Source organism: Lasioglossum baleicum, chromosome 12 (genome assembly GCF_051020765.1).
Source record: "Lasioglossum baleicum chromosome 12, iyLasBale1, whole genome shotgun sequence".
Classification (NCBI taxonomy): Eukaryota; Metazoa; Arthropoda; class Insecta; order Hymenoptera; family Halictidae; genus Lasioglossum; species Lasioglossum baleicum.
The window spans coordinates 16,032,504-16,051,102 of NC_134940.1; the positions used below are offsets into that span (position 1 = coordinate 16,032,504).

The window sequence follows — 18,599 nt, forward strand, 5'->3', positions numbered from 1 at the left end:
GCTTTTCAAAAACAACCCGTGTTATGGAACGCATCAGAGTCAGAACTCTTCCGTGATTTTCAAGAACCAACTCACAACGCGCGTGCGCCTGCAAGTGGGTACTATCACCGATTAGGTATAAACATAGACCTATCATCCAATGTATGTATTTTCCATTACCATTTTCATTTCACGCGATTTAGACGAGTTATGCCAGAATTTTTGTGCCACAAATAAATAAATAAGTCTATTCCTGTTATGAATAAAAAATACAAAAAAATGGGCCGCAAACATACATTGGATGATAGGTCATCCTTATACCTCGTCGGTGGTACAATCTACTTTGATACTTTCGATCGTAAATTGTACGACCTTGACACCCTACATACGTCCATGCAACATTGCCGTTTCTTCAAGATGGTACTTCTATACCTTTCTCTGATTGGCTGAAAAAGAGCGGAGAGACTACGATCGACAAATTGGAAACGTTGAAAAGCGCGGCAATATTTAAGATGTAGTATGTTTGAAAACAATGTTTCAAATTATTTTCATTGTGTCGCGAATGTAACTTGATATTCTTATACAAGACGAATATTACATCTACATACATTTTCTACATATATTATGCAGATATCATGATAAGAAATATCGCTGATTCTGAAGCTATGTGTATGGAAGATTTACACATGCGGGAAAGGCACATGCGCAATGCGCACTGGAAATTCGTTATCAAGCCTGGTTTCGCTTCTAAAAATCCACTGTGTACAAAGTTGGAGTACATTGGAGTACATAGTACATGTACTGCTTGCTGGCTCAACACCACACGCGTATACGAGAAACACGGATTTACCACCGAGAGAAAAGTTAAATAACCGAGGAATTTCGAAGGCATGGCATTCCACTGCGGAAAATCCATTTTCAATCCAGGTATCTAAGTAGTAACGCCTTCTCGTTGCGCTATCACTTTGCCAATCGGGTTATAACTGAAAATTCCTTTTCGGAAACATCGTCGTCTAACATGGCTATTTTTTTTCAGCTCTTAGGCGAACCGTAAGACAAGTATTTTACATCGAGAATGTTGTGAAACACGTAAGAGAGTTTTCGCAAATTTATTGTACTCGTATGTTGAAGAGTGTCTGATTACGTTTCCGTTATCGTTGCAGCAATTTTACAATAGGTTATGTATCGGCTCGTTTTTGCCGAGTATCACGGCACAGAGGTATTACGCGGAGAAGAAAGTATACACCAGAGAGAAGCCGCATTGTAACGTCGGCACAATCGGTCACGTCGACCATGGAAAAACAACACTCACAGCAGCCATTACCAAAAGTATGCTTTCGTTACTAGATCTGTGGCTTTTTTGTGTATGAACATCTTCATGATCAATCGTAGTAACAGTATGCACTTTCCTTTTCAGTTCTATCTGAGAAAGAACTGGCCGAGGCAAAAGCTTACGCCGAAATTGATAATGCGCCAGAGGAGAAGGCACGTGGTATTACAATTAATGCAACTCACGTAGAGTATCAAACAGACAATCGTCATTATGGTCACACGGATTGTCCGGGTCATGCCGATTACATCAAGAACATGATCACTGGTACAGCTCAGATGGATGGGGCTATTCTCGTAGTTGCTGCCACTGACGGGACTATGCCGCAAACAAGAGAACACGTTCTTCTGGCCAAACAAATCGGCATCGACTACATCGTTGTGTTTATCAACAAGGTATAATTTGTTAACATTGGAATCAACGACTACGACCTAGTATTTATATGATTCTCTTCTTTTTGATAAGGTCGACGCGGCCGACGAGGAAATGGTGGAGCTGGTAGAAATGGAAATTCGTGAGCTGCTGACTGCAATGGGATTCGAAGGAGATCAAATTCCCATTGTGAAAGGCAGCGCGCTCTGCGCACTAGAAGGAAACAAGCCAGAGATAGGAAAGGAGTCTATAATCAAATTATTGGAAGCCGTAGATTCATTTATACCGACTCCTATGAGAGATCTGGATAAACCTTTCCTGATGCCTATAGAAAATGTTTATTCGATCGCTGGTAGAGGAACCGTAGTAACAGGCAGGTTGGAACGTGGCAAATTGAAGAAGGGCGCAGACTGCGAGTTACTTGGTTACAATAAAATGATTAAGAGTACCATAACGGGAATCGAAATGTTTCATAAAATACTGGAGGAGGCTCATGCCGGGGATCAGCTGGGCGCTTTGCTCAGAGGATTGAAGAGGGAGGACGTTAGGAGAGGTATGATAATGTGTAAACCAGGTACGCTGAAACCTCACGACCATCTAAAATGCCAGCTGTATATGTTAACCCACGACGAGGGAGGCAGAAAGAGACCTGTGAATAACCAAGCTCACGCTCAGATGTATTGCAAAACGTGGGATGTCGCGGCAGAAGTTAATTTGCCAGGCAAGGATATGGCCATGCCCGGCGAAGATCTTACGTAAGCATTATTTTTTAACGTGTAAACAATTACCGGACACAAATGCATCCTGTCGCTGGTAAATAAATATATTTGCTTTGCGTTTATCTAGAGCCATATTAAAGTTGATCAGGCCGATGGTTCTCGAAAAGGGGCAACGATTTACTTTGCGAAATGGAAACGTCACCATGGCAACTGGAGTTGTAACGGAAACATTAAAATCTCTCACCGAAGAGGAGCGAACAAATATTCTAGAAGGTAAAAAGAAAGCAAAGCACGAAAAGGTGCAAGCTTAAACTGTATTGCATCGAGCAAGTGGAAAATTGTATGTGCGATTCCAGTAGATAAATTGCTCTGTACGGAAATTACATTTTTCACTCGACTAACTGCGCAAAGTGAATTTCTAGCAATGTCGCGATACGGTATAAGTATTAGTGCTACACACGTGTATGCATTTTTTGTCAAATACACACTAATTTTAAGAGTTACATCATTTTCCCTGTAAATACGTGTTTATTGTAATGTTGATTTTATAGTCTCATGTAACCGAAATACTGCAAATACACACAAGTACTATTTATAATACAAGGTACTCTGCTCTTATAAAAACTGTTTATTCTATTTCTGACTCACCAGAAGTACAAAAAGGAAAACTAAAACTTTCACTGAAAACCCAGTAGTTCTAAAGTTCTAAGATAAGCAAAATTGGTGAACCCGTCTGGTTCGTTCCGAATTCTATAATATGATCTTTGACGCTAACATGCCTTACGAACAATACAATAAATAATCGACATACGGCCCGCGTGAATATTGTGTTTCTCGGGAATGTTATAACGTTGAGAACAGTTCAAGGATGATTTATTGAACCCAATACATCATCGGTACAAGTTCGATTGAGCAGAATTGTCAAACCCTCGATCGTAGAGTGGTTTCCCTTTCTTGTTTCTGCTTTTTCTTTTCATCGACAAAAGGTCCCTTGGTAAATTTGGCGTACACCTTTGACCGTGTACTTTACTAGTTTAGTATTTTCATTTTCATTTTCGTCCGTGATAAATCGGAGGAATCGAGGAGAAGAAAGCAGCATGTGAAACGCTTAGCCTCCGAACGGAACTAAACGGAAAAAACAAACGGTTTTGTATAGAAAAGAAAAACACTGTTTATATAATTTAAGTCGAACAAATCATACATTCACCTTCGCTTATAAAAATAGTAAACAGTCCTTATTATCGTGGACAGGCGCAACTGACTACAAACCGTGCTTCATCTCAATCGTAACATTATTTCAAAATACAACAGTATGTCTGGGAGTCGCAGATATTTCGCAGAGACGATTGTTGTTGCACCGTTCGTTTGGCGAGTAATAATGTACATATTGATGCCCTCTTTTCTTTTTCCAATTCATTCGTCATCGCGTAACCGAGGTGTAAAGTAACATCGAAGAGTATCGATTGATTAGGATTCGACTATTTTAAGAACTTTTGTTCCGGAGTGATGTGTATTCAATTAAAAACTTTTGGGTCTGTGTATTTGTATACGTTTCGATCTCCGTGTGATTGTTTATGTGTGTATAAGTAAACAGTGACTTCTAAAAATCAGCATTTTTAGTTGTATCGATAGATTCTTTCTTGCAGAATTAATCCTTTACATTCTACATTCGTGATTTACGAAACAGCACGTTCATTCATTCGAAGATTCGACATTTTTTTTTTAACTCATACTTTTTACTGATTTTAAGTTAGCTGCGATCTTGTTTACCAAACAAACAATTTCTTCGGTTACGTTAAATCCATCGTGTCAGACAACATACGTTTATTCACGCATACACATTTACAATACGTAAGGGGGGCGTAAAGAATGTAGAACAAGCATAACGTCGATCTCAGAACGACTTTAGCTTCTCAACTTCGACATGTAAAATTTTGAAAATTGTTACACATGGATTCTTAGCCCTACATGGGTTCGTACCATATTTCGATATACGGCTTTACGTTATGCTTGGGTCATTCGGTACTGGTATAAAATTAGAGGTCTCGCGTGCCACGTTCCCGCACACAGTGCGTTCGGAAATGCGGCGACGTTCAATTCCTGTATCCCTTCTTCAAGATAAAGCTCGCGTGAAGTTTGAAATCACAGAAACATTTTTATCATTGTTAACGTATGGAACAAAATTTGACGCGAATTTTAATTCCTTCAAAGAAAGAATCTTCGACCTATAGGAGAGGCATAAGAACGCAACAGTCGAGGTACGCTCGTGTACGGTATGCCTCCGTTTGGATCGTGTGCACGATGTAACAAACTAAAGGTCTTCGTCGTCCTCTGGTAGCGCGGTTTCCTGTGCTTCCTTGAGGTCCTTTTCTATCTGTTGTTGCCATTGTGGGTCCATGGTCACCTCGGGCGGCAGGAGAGCAGGCATGGCAACGAATTCCAAGTTTGGGTCGCCGATCAGCTTGCGCGCCAACCACAAGAAAGGTTTCTCAAAGTTGTAATTGCTTTTCGCACTGATGTCATAGTACTAAAAACATGAAAAACATTGCTATTAGTATATTCGACATATGCACAATTGTGAAAGGAGTTGCGCGAATACGTCAGATTCTCCTAATTACCTGTAAATTCTTCTTCCTGTGGAATATGATGCTCTTCGCTTTGACTTTTCTGTCCTTGATGTCAACTTTGTTGCCGCAGAGTACTATAGGTATGTTCTCGCATACTCTTACCAAGTCTCTGTGCCAGTTCGGCACGTTCTTATATGTAACTCTTGATGTAACGTCGAACATGATAACAGCGCATTGTCCCTGAATGTAGTAACCGTCCCTAAGACCGCCGAATTTCTCTTGGCCAGCTGTATCCCAAACATTGAACCTGATTGGCCCTCGGTTCGTATGGAATATGAGAGGATGCACTTCGACTCCTAAGGTGGCGACGTATTTCTTCTCGAACTCGCCGGTTAAATGTCGCTTGACAAACGTTGTCTTTCCAGTGCCACCGTCCCCGACTAGGACACACTTAAAAGTCGGAATAGTTGCGTTCTGTGTCATTTCGAGTGCCATTTTTGCTGAAGCGACGGATCTGAAAAATTAACAACGACCATGTGAATCAACGGGAAGGCCACTGCTCGCGGCAAAATTCTCTCTCCGGGGATACTTCGTGAACAGAAACACTTTGCAACGGTTACAACGCGGTTTAGATCTCGCTAGATCACGATTACCGAGCGATTCCGCTATCGCGCGCGCGACAACCGAATCTTTCCTGCTTGTTAATTTTGGAAATGACTGGAAAGTACTAGTTCTTGTTGGACGTATATCACGCGTCGGAAACGTGATCGGCCGCTATTCGTCGAACAACGGGGCCTGAAGAAACTGAAACGCGTCTCGGTTTACTTAAGAAGTTTTGTCTATCGGATTCTCGATCGAATATACTTCGGTGAGCAGTACAAAAAGCCGGTTCGGCGATATTGCGTGACTATACCTGACGAGAAAAAATTCACCCACCACGTTCTCGGAGAATGGCGCCTCCCGTCGAAACACAGAGAACCACTTTTACGTTATACTCTATCGAAATACTATTATCGTTGGCGTTGCGGGAACGATGAACGGTTTAACAATCGAATGATTTGTCTTTAAACTCTGACGAGATTTTCAAAAATTGAACGGAGCGAGTACGAAATTTCCCGGCAAGTGACGTGTACGTGAAAATGACCGATAAAACTTACCCTGCGACACAGTTGTTATGGCTCACAATGGCGTTCCCTTGACTCGACGAGTAGGGGTCCCCTTTTTCGTCATTCGTCGAGCACAACCAGGCTCGAGTTAAAGGGAACGTCTGTCCAATCAGTTCCGAAAAAATTCAATTTGAATCGTTTTCTCATTCGATTGTTAAAATAATCCGTGGATCGTTGTGTTTTTTCGAAAATCCTAACAGGAATACGGCCGAACGTAGCGACATCTATTTTAAGCGCGCCATATCGAACCGACGCCGATGAATTTTCGCTTCCAACGAAAGAACAGCGTCCCAACGGTAACTGCGCTCCTCCCTTCCAATCGGAGAGCTTTCAGCCGATTCGGAAAGATACCTTTCTTCAGTTGCGATAGTCAATGGTGTACCGCATACGATGCATTTCCAATGATCGCGTACTCGACACTCGACACAACTCGACATCCGACATGCTCACAATAAAGAATACAGAAGCGCCGAATTATTTAGCAACAGTGAGTCACGAGCATGTAAATTGACATTCAATTTGATTAAGTGTTACTAATCTAGAGCCGCATTATCAGTATCATGTCACAACGTACAGGTTTTATTCCAATTGAAAATCGTTACCATAAACATCAGTTTCATTCAAAGTTTTGGTTTCAAAGCTTCAGACCACTTCAGACCTGCATTGGTTCATTATACTCCGAAATATTATTGCTCCTAAAAAATTGCAGTATATAAGAAAGTTACAATAACTAGATTTATAGAAGTCTTGTGTTAGATAGTTGCAATTAAATTGTCAAAAAGTGTGTAAGTTTTGACGGTCATTTGAAAGCAACAGTTAGTCATACGAAATTACAAGATGGCGTCCTCACGCGAAGAAACCGTAAAACTCGTCGAAACCAAATCCTCGGTAGCAGTTTCAGGGTTTCGCCGTAGATGGCGACAAACGTGGGTTTTTACCGCATGGCTCGAGTGCAGAAAAATTAAATTTTTAGGAAAACTGGTGGATTGAACAATTGTTAACGAACGATAACTGACCAGCGAATACAATTTAGTATTGTTGTAGAAATACCGAGAGGTAGCATGCACGGTTTCCTTTACATTTTCCTTTATAAAGCACCATCGAGTACCGTAACGTACGAGAGAGGTGTTTTCTCATAATTTCTGCATTTCTTGAACGTGTAGCGGCGGCAAATATGAAATTTTTTATCTTAAATGCTTATATCGTTCGGTTAGTTTCCACAGTATCTCAAAAAAGAGATGCCACAGTTGATCGTTGATTCGTTCGATGATTAAATTCACGGCCAAATGACCGGTCTTTTAGATTACGATCGTAAACGTTCCAGAAATGCGTTCACGGAAAATAACAAAATAAATTCTTTCATCCAAATTCAATTGAATTTTATCCAACTCTTTTATTCGATGTTAACATTCACAATGTGTTTTAGGGTTTGGCAGGTTGATCGGAGAGGGGTGGAAAGAAGAGGCTGCTGTAGGAGTGTTGCGGCGTGGGAGAAATTGAAATTGGTCGGAGGGTGCTCGGATGCGTGGAGCCGGTCCTGAGCCGAGTTGACGTCAGCGGCGCGTGCGCGCCATAGCGGACGGCACTGCAGAAGCAGGCGAGTTCGCGAGTATATCGATTTTACGATCGTGTCTCTCGCCGCTAGTGTGTCCGTTTCCTTTAGTTTTTAGTGGCCGTGCTCGTGGTACATGGAGAAAATTGTGAATGGGATTAGTCGCTAGTTGTTTCGCTTCGTACATCCGCTGACTCGCAACCGTTCGTCACCCTCGCCATGACCAAGGATAGATTAGCAGCCCTCGTCGCGGTGAGTGTTCAAGTAGCCTACGTACAATTCAGCGGATAGACTAAGCCGATTCGCCTAACCGGAGCATTCGGTCCGCTTGCCAGTCAGTCAGCCAGCCAGCCAGCTAGCCTGGCCCGTTAACGTTCTCTCCCTCCTTCTCTCGCCCTCTCTCTTTCCGCCACGATCCTCTTCTCTTTCTTTCCTCGGCTCGTCATCCGCGTTACTCCTCGTCTCTCGATAACTCTCGCGGGCACCGCGCGCTTTCTCTGTCAACTGTCGAAAAATCGGTGCTCCGCGGTCTCGTCGCCGATCCCCCTCGTACATTCTTTTGTTATGATTCCCCCGTGGTAAATTTTCTGGTCGGTTGCCGTAAGTACGTCGAGCGGAAACGATTCTTCTGCTCGCCGTGACAACTCGTATGCAACTCGTGTGTCGCCTGTTTTTGCTCTTTCTGTTTCTTTCTGTATCACACGAGAACGAACGCACACCGTGGCCGTGTGTCTGTGTGCCCGTTTGGTTGTCCCTTCGTAAACCGCGCTTCCGCGAGAGATTGATGAGATCGATGCCGGAACGAGGAAAACGAGACCGACAAACAAGAAAGAAGGCGTTACCGAGGTGTCAGAGCCGTTGCGCTGACTGTCATTCGAGTGCGTCCGAGCAGTCGATAGTATGTAGATGGGAAGAAAGTCCGTGAATCGACGGGTAAAGTTGAAAGATAATTGAACGCGGTGACAGATAGATAGCGGAGACAGATACGTATACAAGTACGTTGCATACATATGTACGTATACATATGTATCTACGTATGCATATACATATGTACAGAGATGGGACAGATATTTGGATAGTTGGATAGATAGAGAAAGGAAAATACGTATGTCCATGGATAGATGGAGTGTCAGCGACGGGGGAGCGGGTGGGAGGTGGGGGGAGTAGAGGGAGAAACCAGTGGCTCCTGTGGCTGACAGGTGTTTGCCAATATATGTTTTTCGTCATCGTTTATTTCGTAACGATGACAGAATCGCTCTGTGACAGCGGCGCGGCTCCCGTTCGAACGCGGATTTCTTCCCGGATGAGTATGCCAGTCGATTGTTTGGAAGGACTCCGAGAATGAGAGTACACCGGCAGTCGATGACTCATACCCGCGTTGACTGACGGCCAAGACAGCCGTGTATTATTTGGGCGTATCTGTCGGCGCGGTGCGCATCCGCCATCAATTATTCCTGCATTTTTATCGACTTCGCGCGTTCTATGGATCAATTAGACAACGCCGAGTTTCGTCACTTGTCCTACCGTTCCCGTTCCCGTTCCCGTTCCCGTCTCGTCCCGCTCCGTTCCGGTCCGTTTTACGCTCGGACTTGTCCCGTCGAACCGTTTACAACCACGAATCCTCGAAACCACCTGCGGTATCTGCTACGGTGCACGAATTAATCACATGGACTCGCATAATTGATCAATCCCCCCGTACAAACGGAAGAACCTTTTCGAAATTCGACGAGTGGACCGTTCATTTCGGCTTCTCGAGAAATTCTCGGGTCTAATTTCTGTTCAGAAGTTACGTCTCGCAATGAAATATTCTTGTAACACCGGTGGTAGGTGCGTGCCGGTGCGATCATGTTAATGTTCATTTAATATCCATGCAACTCCATGTAACACGTATTTTTATTGTACTTCGTTATTTCTTGAAATATCTTGATTACCGACGATTAATAATGTTTAAATTTTCTCAGATCGCAATCTGCTCGAAGTAATCAGCACAGCGAGAAATAAAAGATTAACCCTTTGCAATCGAGTGGCGACTCCGAGGCCAAAATTGTTATACCGTTATTCGAACTATTTTGCACATTATCAAATACGTACTTGATAAATTACTAAACATTTCAGTATTGTACGTGTAAATCGGATCAGTTTCGTATGCATAGAATTAAGAAAACCCTACAAAATGGAAATATTCTAGGTCGGAAGGAAAATTTGGTACTAGAATGAAAATAACTCCGAGTGCAAAGGGTTAAAATTGAAAAATTCTACGTTCTCAATGCACTTGCAAATTAAAAATCATGGAGCTGCGTGTAGAAATTTGCCGTGCGGCTCCATTTTGCCACGATAATGATTGTTATCGCAATAGTCGAAGATAAAGCGAAGTATATCCTGGCAATGGCTGGAGGATACTTTGTCCAATATAATTGTTTCGTGTATTGTATTCCGGCCTCGACCGCGACCGCGATCTAGACCGCGATCTAGATCGAGCTCGCGTTCGGCCGGCGTTGCTCGTTCCTCCGCGTCCTCGATCGTTCTGAATTTCGAGAACTCGATCTCGTTGAGCCTCTCTTTCGACCGTGTAAATCACGGACCGACTTCCATCCATTCCGACAATTGCGATCCGCGTTCCAATTCTCTCGAAATCGTAGCGTGGGAATACGTCGGGTACAGTAATTCCGGTTGGGACGACACGGTCTCGTACATTACGTCAAAAATACATTCCAATTTCCGGTAACAGGTTGACTGATAAAATCCTTTAGACAATCCCTCGGAATGAACTTTTTACGGGCACACGTAACGTCTTCCCGTACAATTCGGCCTCGCAATGTGTTAATTATTCTTTTGATGTATTTGACTCGAGAAATTAAGTAATGTTCGTTAAATAGAATGAATCCCTCGCGCGGAGAAAGCTGATGTATCTGTTCTGCTTGATTATTAATATATCAAAGACCCTGCGGAACTGAAGGGGTTAATTCAACCCCGAGGATGCCATTTAGAAAAAGTAGAAAGCAAGCTGTTACAATTTTGAATAAATCTGAACAAAGAGTCGTAGAAGAGCAGGATCTTGAGACGAGAGAAAATCAAAAGGACTAAAATGTGAGAAAAAATTGAGGCAGACCGAAATGTAATTGGGCCACGACATCCTGAATCGTGAGTCGTCTCATCGGGATGATCCGGATTAGATGGCCTTATGCATGGGATGCAATTTCTTTCTTTTGTAAAGAAATCTATCGCAAAGAGTTACCGGAAAAATTAAGCCGTTCCGAGCACAATAATGCTCGACCGCACATTTAACAAATAATGAAAATTGAACGAGCTTATGAAATTCTGCCTCATCGAGCATACTCAACCTTTCGATAACCGATTACCACTTGTTCAAGTATTTCGAAAACTTCCTGCCGGGGAAAACCTTCGAGAAGCAAGGCGATGCTCGAAACTCTTCCGAATAATTTTTCAACTCCAGAATTTCCCCTACCGGAACGAATAAACTTGTTGCTCGTTGGCAAAAAACGAGGGAAAACACGATCGAATCTACTGTAGATTCGAAGATTGAAGTCCTGCCCTTACAACGACTCGTTAAAACTCGTTGTACAACCTTTTGTAGTTGTTTTACAAAATGGGAAGGAGGAACAAGTTTGCAAAAGCCGTGCACCTTATAGCGAAGTTGGCTGCACACACTTTGTTCGAAGGTTGGTAAAGCGATCAGGGAAAAACGTGCATCGAGTTCCAACGGGAGGAAAGAAAATGATTATGAAAATAGATGCTTTAAGCTTCCGGCCTGGGGTCTCTGATGACTCCCGCAAAATGGTCTGTGCGAGATAATTGCGAGTATGACATGTTCCCAACTTTCATATATCGTAACCTTGAACTGTACAACTGACAGAATTCACGTATAGTGACCGGCACCTCCAGGGAGATCTTATCTGAAGGTATGACACATAGTTCGAGGAAACCGCTTCAGGGTTAAACGATTCGTTGGAAGGCGACAATCTCATGGAAATGGGGAAGTTAGTGAGCCAGCGGTTTTTGGAATCGCTGTATGCAATTCTCAACTCAAAGTGGAGCGTCGAGGACCGGCATAATTTCGCTGGCGAGCTAATGTCATGGGTAACTGGGAAAAAACATGGTGTGCCCGAAGGAGGCGATGCCATTTTCCCGTGGCATTTACATAACAGCTCGTCGTTAGGCGTCGATAGCTTCGATAACGATGAATCCAGCGAACGTCACGCGGTCACGCGCCACGCGTCTTCGACGCCCACTCTTCGAGACTTTGAGAGCGGAGGAAAATGCCGAAGAAGAAGAAGAAGAAGAAGAGGAGAAGCGTGGGCGAGGGACGAGAGACCAAACGAAATGGAACTCGAAGGTTCGAGCAATCGAATCTCGAGGCGCGACCAATATTCCGCGACGTCTCGCAGGAAATTTTGCTAAGCTCTGCATTTCGTAGGTGGGTTGGTGGATAGCTAGGTTAAGGAGATGGAAACAAAGGCTGGCGAGAAAGGGAAAGACATAGTAAAAGAGAGCGAGAAGGAGAGATGGGGAGGAGGGGTAGGTGGGAAGAGGTCGACGATGAAAATGGATAGAGGGATGTTCGCTCCACCGATTAATGTCGCGTCTTCGGGAGCTCGACCGATCGTCGAGAGTCATTTAGATGATCGATCGATCCGCGGGAGAGAGTTATCGGCGAGCATCTCGCTGGCGACAGAAACGGCGCGGCGTCGTTGCTGCTGTCGCTGCCGTTGATCCCCGAGGATCAACCGCGAGAGAACCTGAAGCGACTACAAGTCGCAAGAGACTTCGTTGCAAGGACGCTGGCCTTCGAACCTCGGAACGCCAACTTGATCCTCGATCACGAGGTCACCGGATTCGCGAGAAAGATTCCCCAGAGTCTAGACGATTTAGCGACTGGATCACCCCGAGGAGCGTTCATTCCGAAGCATCCCGTGTCCGGGGATTTAACCCTCGGTGTCGGTATCTGGGTCCATTTCGATTCTGAATCATAAGTAGACGGGATCTCTGTGGAACATAAACATTTCCTGCATTTGTTAGAAGTAGACTGCGGATTTTATGCATTTATTCTAAGATTAAAAGAATAAAGGTATTCACGTTGAACATGTTGAACACGTCGAGTGCCACACTAATCTTCTTGTTCGATAATACAGGAATGGAAAGGACAATGCTTATCATAGCTGATCATCGTAATATTTTCACACATCTTCGGTCCTAACAAAATTGAATTTACTTATTAGACTGCGTGAAGAAGGAAGTAAGTAAGTCGACTTCCTCAGCACAAGTTTATTCAGAAGAAAGCTCAGTGTACGACAAGAGACCAAGTTGTCTCTACAACGACTCGTGACTAACTGTCAACTTTTAGAAAGCTCCCCAGGAAAAGGTAAAAAATGAAAGAAAGGAGGAAAACAGAATAGAGTGGGAGAAAAGTAAGGAGAGGAAGGACATCGCGGAAGGATGCTATGGGTAACAGGAAGAGCGGATAAAGGCAATCGAGAAAGGATGTCATAAAAAAAGAAGGAAAGGTTTGCCAGGGTCTGACCGCAGACCTTGGACAGGCCCAAACGAGACCTGGAAGAGACACAGGAGAGGATTAGACCCGCGCAGAACGAACTGCAATAGGAAGGAAATATGGCAATGAAACAAGGAGGCCGCCACAACTGTACTAAAATTTCCTAGTTTGGTAAAAAAATGGTGTCGGTCATATACATGGCACTGAAAGGATAAAGATGCTTGGAGAAGTTTCAACACAACTTTGCAACACTTCCGTTCCGTCATAATTCGCAGAATCTAAACACACCAACGCATATCTCAATTAACGATTCGATCGTTACGACTAGACAGCGGATCTTTATGCAAAATAAAAATTATCTACCCGATTTGCGACCAACTGAAGCGACATAGAAATTTATTTTCTCTCTTAACATGTTCAATGTGTTGAAAGTAATATAACAGTATTCTTCAATTCGTCTAATGTTTTGACTGTTTTAAATTACACCTGCTCATTTTTGTTATAAATGCATCAAATCCGCTGTCTAGTTATGACTCATACCACCGAGCGAGATTAACTGACATTTAATTCTTCGGTAGCAGAGACTCGAGCGACAGAACGTAATCGAAATCTTAACCAAACAAGGCTCGATAAGCGCAACCAACAAGCGCGTGACTCGAAAGTCAGTAACGGAGGGTTAATTGATGAATTTCCTCGCGCGATCGGAAGGAACGATCGAGTTCGGTGTTCCGGTTAGGGTTGGCTAAACGAATTTTTCGCGGGACCCTGGCACCGATTTATCGCGTTGTCGTGTCACCGGTCTTTCGATCCTAATCAGAGCCCGCTAATCTCGCGCCCGATGATGCCTTTTTCGATAATGGAGGGTGGTGAGCCGGTACGGGTTGGTTGGCCTGCTTCCACTTCCTCGCGAGCTTGCCATCAGCTTCTCCGAACAACGATTCCGATCCATATCCGAACTTTGCTCGGCGTACACCGCGATTTTAACGAAGTACTCGCGTGCTCGTTGAGCGATAATCGATAACGCGAGCTGGGAACGGCGAGCTGATTGCTCGTTGATCCTCGGTAGCTCGTCAAGCTAACCATCATCGGCTCAGTTTTTCGGGATTTTATCGATCGGATTTTCGACAACGCGTTTCCCGAGAATGAAATTCTCAAACTGTCTTCTGAAAACAATTGTTTATAATAAATTTATGGCCCGTAGAAGACGCACGAGCATTTTTCCTTGAACTACGAATGCTATGTTGCAAATTTTGTAATAATAACACGGATTCCGGTAGAGAAACTATCCCCGATGCCGCAATTGTATTTTTCTATTTTAAGCGAAGTTCATTTTCACACAGAAAATCGTAACATAGAGTGCGTAGCATGAATTATACTCTTTCGTATTCTGAGATGCACCGAGTTTTTCGTTGAGTCGAGATTGCAAAAATTTTGTCCGGTGACTATGGTCGCTGTCGGTGTACAGTATGTTAGAATGAACGTTAGCGGGGAAAGGATTAACCCTGGTAGCACCCATCTTACCGGAACGATGCAAAGGTGAGAGGTTTTCGCTGTAAGATCCTTTATATCGGCTCTAGCGTGGAAAATATTTGTCTATTACGGATCACCGTCTTACCGAGAGAGAAACACGCGTGTAAATTGCGAATTCTTCTTTTTATCCCGGCACTTGACCTAGCTAGAAATAGGTTAACCCTTTAAATACCAACTTTATGTTGCAATGGTTAGTATTTAAGGCGATTTCTGCCAACACAGATACATTAAATCTGCAAAATTAATGATCAACTGAATAAGTAACCCCATTTGGGGATGACGGCGCTTGGAATTTAGTGGATCACGATATGTAAACGGGCTGACTCGGTAACAATTATTTTTATATATTGGCTCAGTGCAAAAGTTCGTGCCCGATTTCGTATTAAAATACAACCGGGGAATCGGCCACGTGCGTTTGCATTGACCTAACACTTTTGAACTCGCTTCCTTGATCTTCTCATCGAATCTGGCACAAACTGATTCGAACTGGCTTCAGGAAAATTAAGATTGAACATTAACTCTGGCGGTTTCGACTGGTTCCAGCGTTAAGAAAAAATTAAAATTTTATAAAAAAAAATTAAACCGACTTCGAAAAAACGCACTAAAAAGTATGAAATAATTTACATTTAATTGATGTGAATACACACGAACTTAAATGCAATACAATCTTTTCGGAGGCGGCGCAAAAATTGAAAATTTTCCAAATGACAGATGTTGCTGATTAAAAGATGTTGTGGGAAGAAAAGATACATTAATATGTGAAAGTATACAAAAAGAATTTAAGGATTTTCGTAATTTCCAGTGTCGAACATTTGCAATTTTCCACCGCCTGCGAGAAGATTGTATTGTATTTAAGTTCGTGTGTATTCACATAAATTAAATGGAAATTATTTCATACTTTTTAGTGCGTTTTTTCGAAGTCGGTTTAATTTTTTTTTGTAAAATCTTTTTATTCCACACTTTTTAGTGGAACGAGCAGAATTTGTAGAACACCGTAGGATGGTTTTTCGGTCTTATTGGTTATTTGCAATAAAAACCGCAAAGAATGAAAAAATGCAAAATCTGTTTTCAAGGGACCAATCGGGAGACGTACCCTACAAAATGCAGAAGGTTTTGTCCTGATTGGTCCATCCATCTCGGAGTAATCGGTGAAATAATTCATTTTTCGCAAATAAAATCGTAAGGAATAAAAAAAATGCAAAATTCGTTTTCACGGGACCATCCCGGGGACATACTCTACAAGATGCAAAAGATTTCGTTCCGATTGGTCCATGGAAAAAAAGGCACATACAGATCGAATTGAGTAACCTCCTCCTCTTTCGAAGTCGGTTAAAAGTATTATTTACAATTATTAAATAAGTCGGTATCTAATCGATTACTAAACATTTAGGTACTTTATGAGTTATTATACCAATTTCATATCCATAAAAATTTAAAAAAATCATAGGGAATGGAAATATTCTAGGTAGGAAGAATGCATAATTTTCAAGTTGAAATTGCTCCGAGTGGAAAGGGTTTATGAATTTCGTCTTTTTCGACGTCAATTCGCTATATTCTATATTTGAAAGTGATTTGGTTTGGTTTCAGGCTCAGTCGGACGACGATGACGTGGCGGACGACGTGTCCATCAACGTCGGCGGGCAAGATGATTTCATGACAGAGTTTTTCGCGGAGGTGAGTACGAATTTGGAATGAACTTTCTATTCCGTCCTATCAGGAACCTTCCACCCTCATCCTTAATGAACATCGTACTGTCCTCATCGTTCGGTTCACAAACGAATGTTGACTGGTTCTCATTCGGTATAATGCTCGTTTACGACTTGGCCGTTACACTGTGCGATTCTGATGCCACTCGATTATGCCTGTTAACCTTTAAGCGAGTCCTTAAAATGTACTATTGGAAATATGGGTTAAATAAACTGAACTATGTTTAGAATCAACAAACTATCAGTTATTTGATATGCAAGGAAGGACGTCGTGACACGTTGAAAAACAGAATGAAAGTGAAACATGAAACAAAAATAAACTATGAAGTGGTGTTCAATTATATAAAACCATAGACATATAGAGATAGACTGCGCGGCCTGAACGAAGCGCTGCAGCCCACAATGGCGGCGTGCGAGACAGAGAGAGCATTAGCCGGGGTCCATAGCGCTCTCTTTCTAATTGATGTGTCGACACATCATATAGAAAGAGAGCGCTATGGACCCCGGCTAATGCTCTCTCTCTCACTCTTTGTACCGCGCGCCGCCATTGTGGGCTTCAACTCGCCCATAAGACGGCGCAGTCTATCTCTATATGTCTATGTATAAAACAAATTCATTTTTGTTTTTATTGATTATATGTATAATTTCAAATACACCAACATGTACTTTGAAAATTCAACGATTAAATACATTATATTTCATATTCATCCTTATCAAAATGGTAAATAGAAAATACATTTACATACAGGCTACTGGATCTAAATGAACATTTGCTTCTTCCTTCAACAATTTTAACAATGATTAGGTACCAACACTCTTTGAACTACGATTTATTTCACGAGTATAATGATTAGAACTTCCTCGGCGGGTATAAATTAGTAGGGAAAAAAAGAAAATTTATATTTACTGTACACTCACGTGTTCGTTCAATATTGATTACAATAAAATAGAGTCCCATTTCAAATCAAAGGAAATTAATAACATATTTAGCAAATTCCGTTCGAAGTCTTCATCACGAGCCGGGCTCGACATTATAGTACGAGGGGTTAAATTCCATTTATCTTCCCACTGTTTCATGTTTCACCCACGCACCTTCGTCATGAATGTGTAAAGTTCACAGTCGAGCAATGAGGTAGTACAATTTCATCTGAATCCTTGAATAATTATCTATGAATAGTTACCCATTAAGTAATTACTACTAATAGTTCTCTTCGTGATAAATTAACACGACAAAGTAGAAAAATTGACATTGTATATAATCAGTCAACATTCTAATGAAACATTCTCACTGATCGTTTCCGATTCCGCAAACGGTTCCGTTTTGATCCAGCTTTTGTTTCGTTTTGATCCAGGTGGAGGAGATCCGTGAAATGATAGACAGGATCCAGACGAATGTCGAGGATGTCAAGAAAAAACACAGTGCCATTTTGTCGGCGCCGCAGACCGACGAAAGTGAGTGTCGCCATCATTCCTTTCAATGTTGTGTGTATGTGTCCGATTGATCTAATCGTTGTTGGCCGTTGTTTCACGGGAGAAGCGTCCGTTTCGAACGATTATGTTCTGGTCGCCGTTCGTAACGCGACGCGTTCCTCGAAAAATAGTTTTCCCGGCTCGGAAGAAGTCGATACAAAAGAACAGGACGCGTATCACTTTGAAAAACTGTAGTCGAGCGGAAACGCGAACGGAAGGCACAGGAAAATAGTGGAAAACGCGGAGACAAATCGATCGAATAAGTGCACGTTTATGTTGGAGCTGCCGCGGCAGATTGATGCATCAACGGTTAAAAGAAAACGTATCGGAGCGTTACAAAATCTGAAACCGGTTGCTTGACCGTGGTAGATTTAGTGTCAATAGACCTGCTACCGGAATAAGTTGTTCTGCTCGTTGCGTCGAGCACTTCTTTTGTAAAAAGATAGAGCGTATTTATGGTAAGCGTTGCAGCTTCGACACGCGCGTACTCTAAGGCTGTTAGGCGACAAGAGAGAATGAGAAGCCGGTAGTCGGCCTAGCAGTAGCACCGGTTGCTCTCGTAATCGGGTTCGTGGTCATCCGTCAACGGGCAACCCCACGCATCGTTGTCGATACTCGAGATCGTGGCAACGCGTTGGCAAAAAGTATTCCATCAAATGAATCAATCTATTCATTGATAGACTGTATCGTCGCGTTCAC

The 18,599-nt window shown here is 42.6% G+C and overlaps 3 protein-coding genes across 7 annotated transcripts in view; 2 read left to right on the top strand and 1 right to left on the bottom strand.

The window, feature by feature from the left end:
• Positions 1-729: 729 nt before the first annotated feature.
• Positions 730-3,024, top strand: LOC143214503 (elongation factor Tu). Its single transcript, XM_076435669.1, has 6 exons — positions 730-906; positions 1,016-1,068; positions 1,143-1,308; positions 1,397-1,704; positions 1,775-2,436; positions 2,528-3,024. Exons 1-6 carry the CDS (start codon positions 870-872, stop codon positions 2,709-2,711), a joined length of 1,410 nt encoding a protein of 469 aa, XP_076291784.1. The 5' UTR covers positions 730-869; the 3' UTR covers positions 2,712-3,024.
• On the bottom strand, positions 3,014-6,267 carry Ran (RAN, member RAS oncogene family). 3 transcript variants are annotated; one of them, XM_076435675.1, is made up of 3 exons: positions 6,125-6,267; positions 5,019-5,481; positions 3,014-4,927 (listed from the first exon to the last, which is right to left on the bottom strand). In XM_076435675.1, the coding sequence occupies exons 2-3, from the start codon at positions 5,460-5,462 to the stop codon at positions 4,712-4,714; spliced, it is 660 nt and encodes a 219-aa protein (XP_076291790.1). In that variant the 5' UTR covers positions 5,463-5,481; positions 6,125-6,267; the 3' UTR covers positions 3,014-4,711. The 3 variants fall into 3 exon arrangements, with proteins under 3 accessions (XP_076291790.1, XP_076291791.1, XP_076291792.1); XM_076435676.1 differs by lacking the exon at positions 6,125-6,267 and adding an exon at positions 5,904-6,118; XM_076435677.1 differs by lacking the exon at positions 6,125-6,267 and adding an exon at positions 5,881-6,118.
• A 1,420-nt stretch (positions 6,268-7,687) lies between these two features.
• Positions 7,688-18,599, top strand: part of Syx1a (syntaxin 1A) — a 37,800-nt gene continuing 26,888 nt past the window's right edge. The window contains exons 1-3 of one of the 3 annotated variants that reach the window (XM_076435671.1): positions 7,688-7,937; positions 16,312-16,398; positions 17,783-17,882. In XM_076435671.1, coding sequence (XP_076291786.1) covers positions 7,905-7,937; positions 16,312-16,398; positions 17,783-17,882 — 220 coding nt within the window. In that variant the 5' untranslated portion in view covers positions 7,688-7,904. The remainder of the gene's footprint in view (positions 7,938-16,311; positions 16,399-17,782; positions 17,883-18,599) is intronic. The other 2 variants (XM_076435672.1, XM_076435673.1) reach the window with 2 other exon arrangements.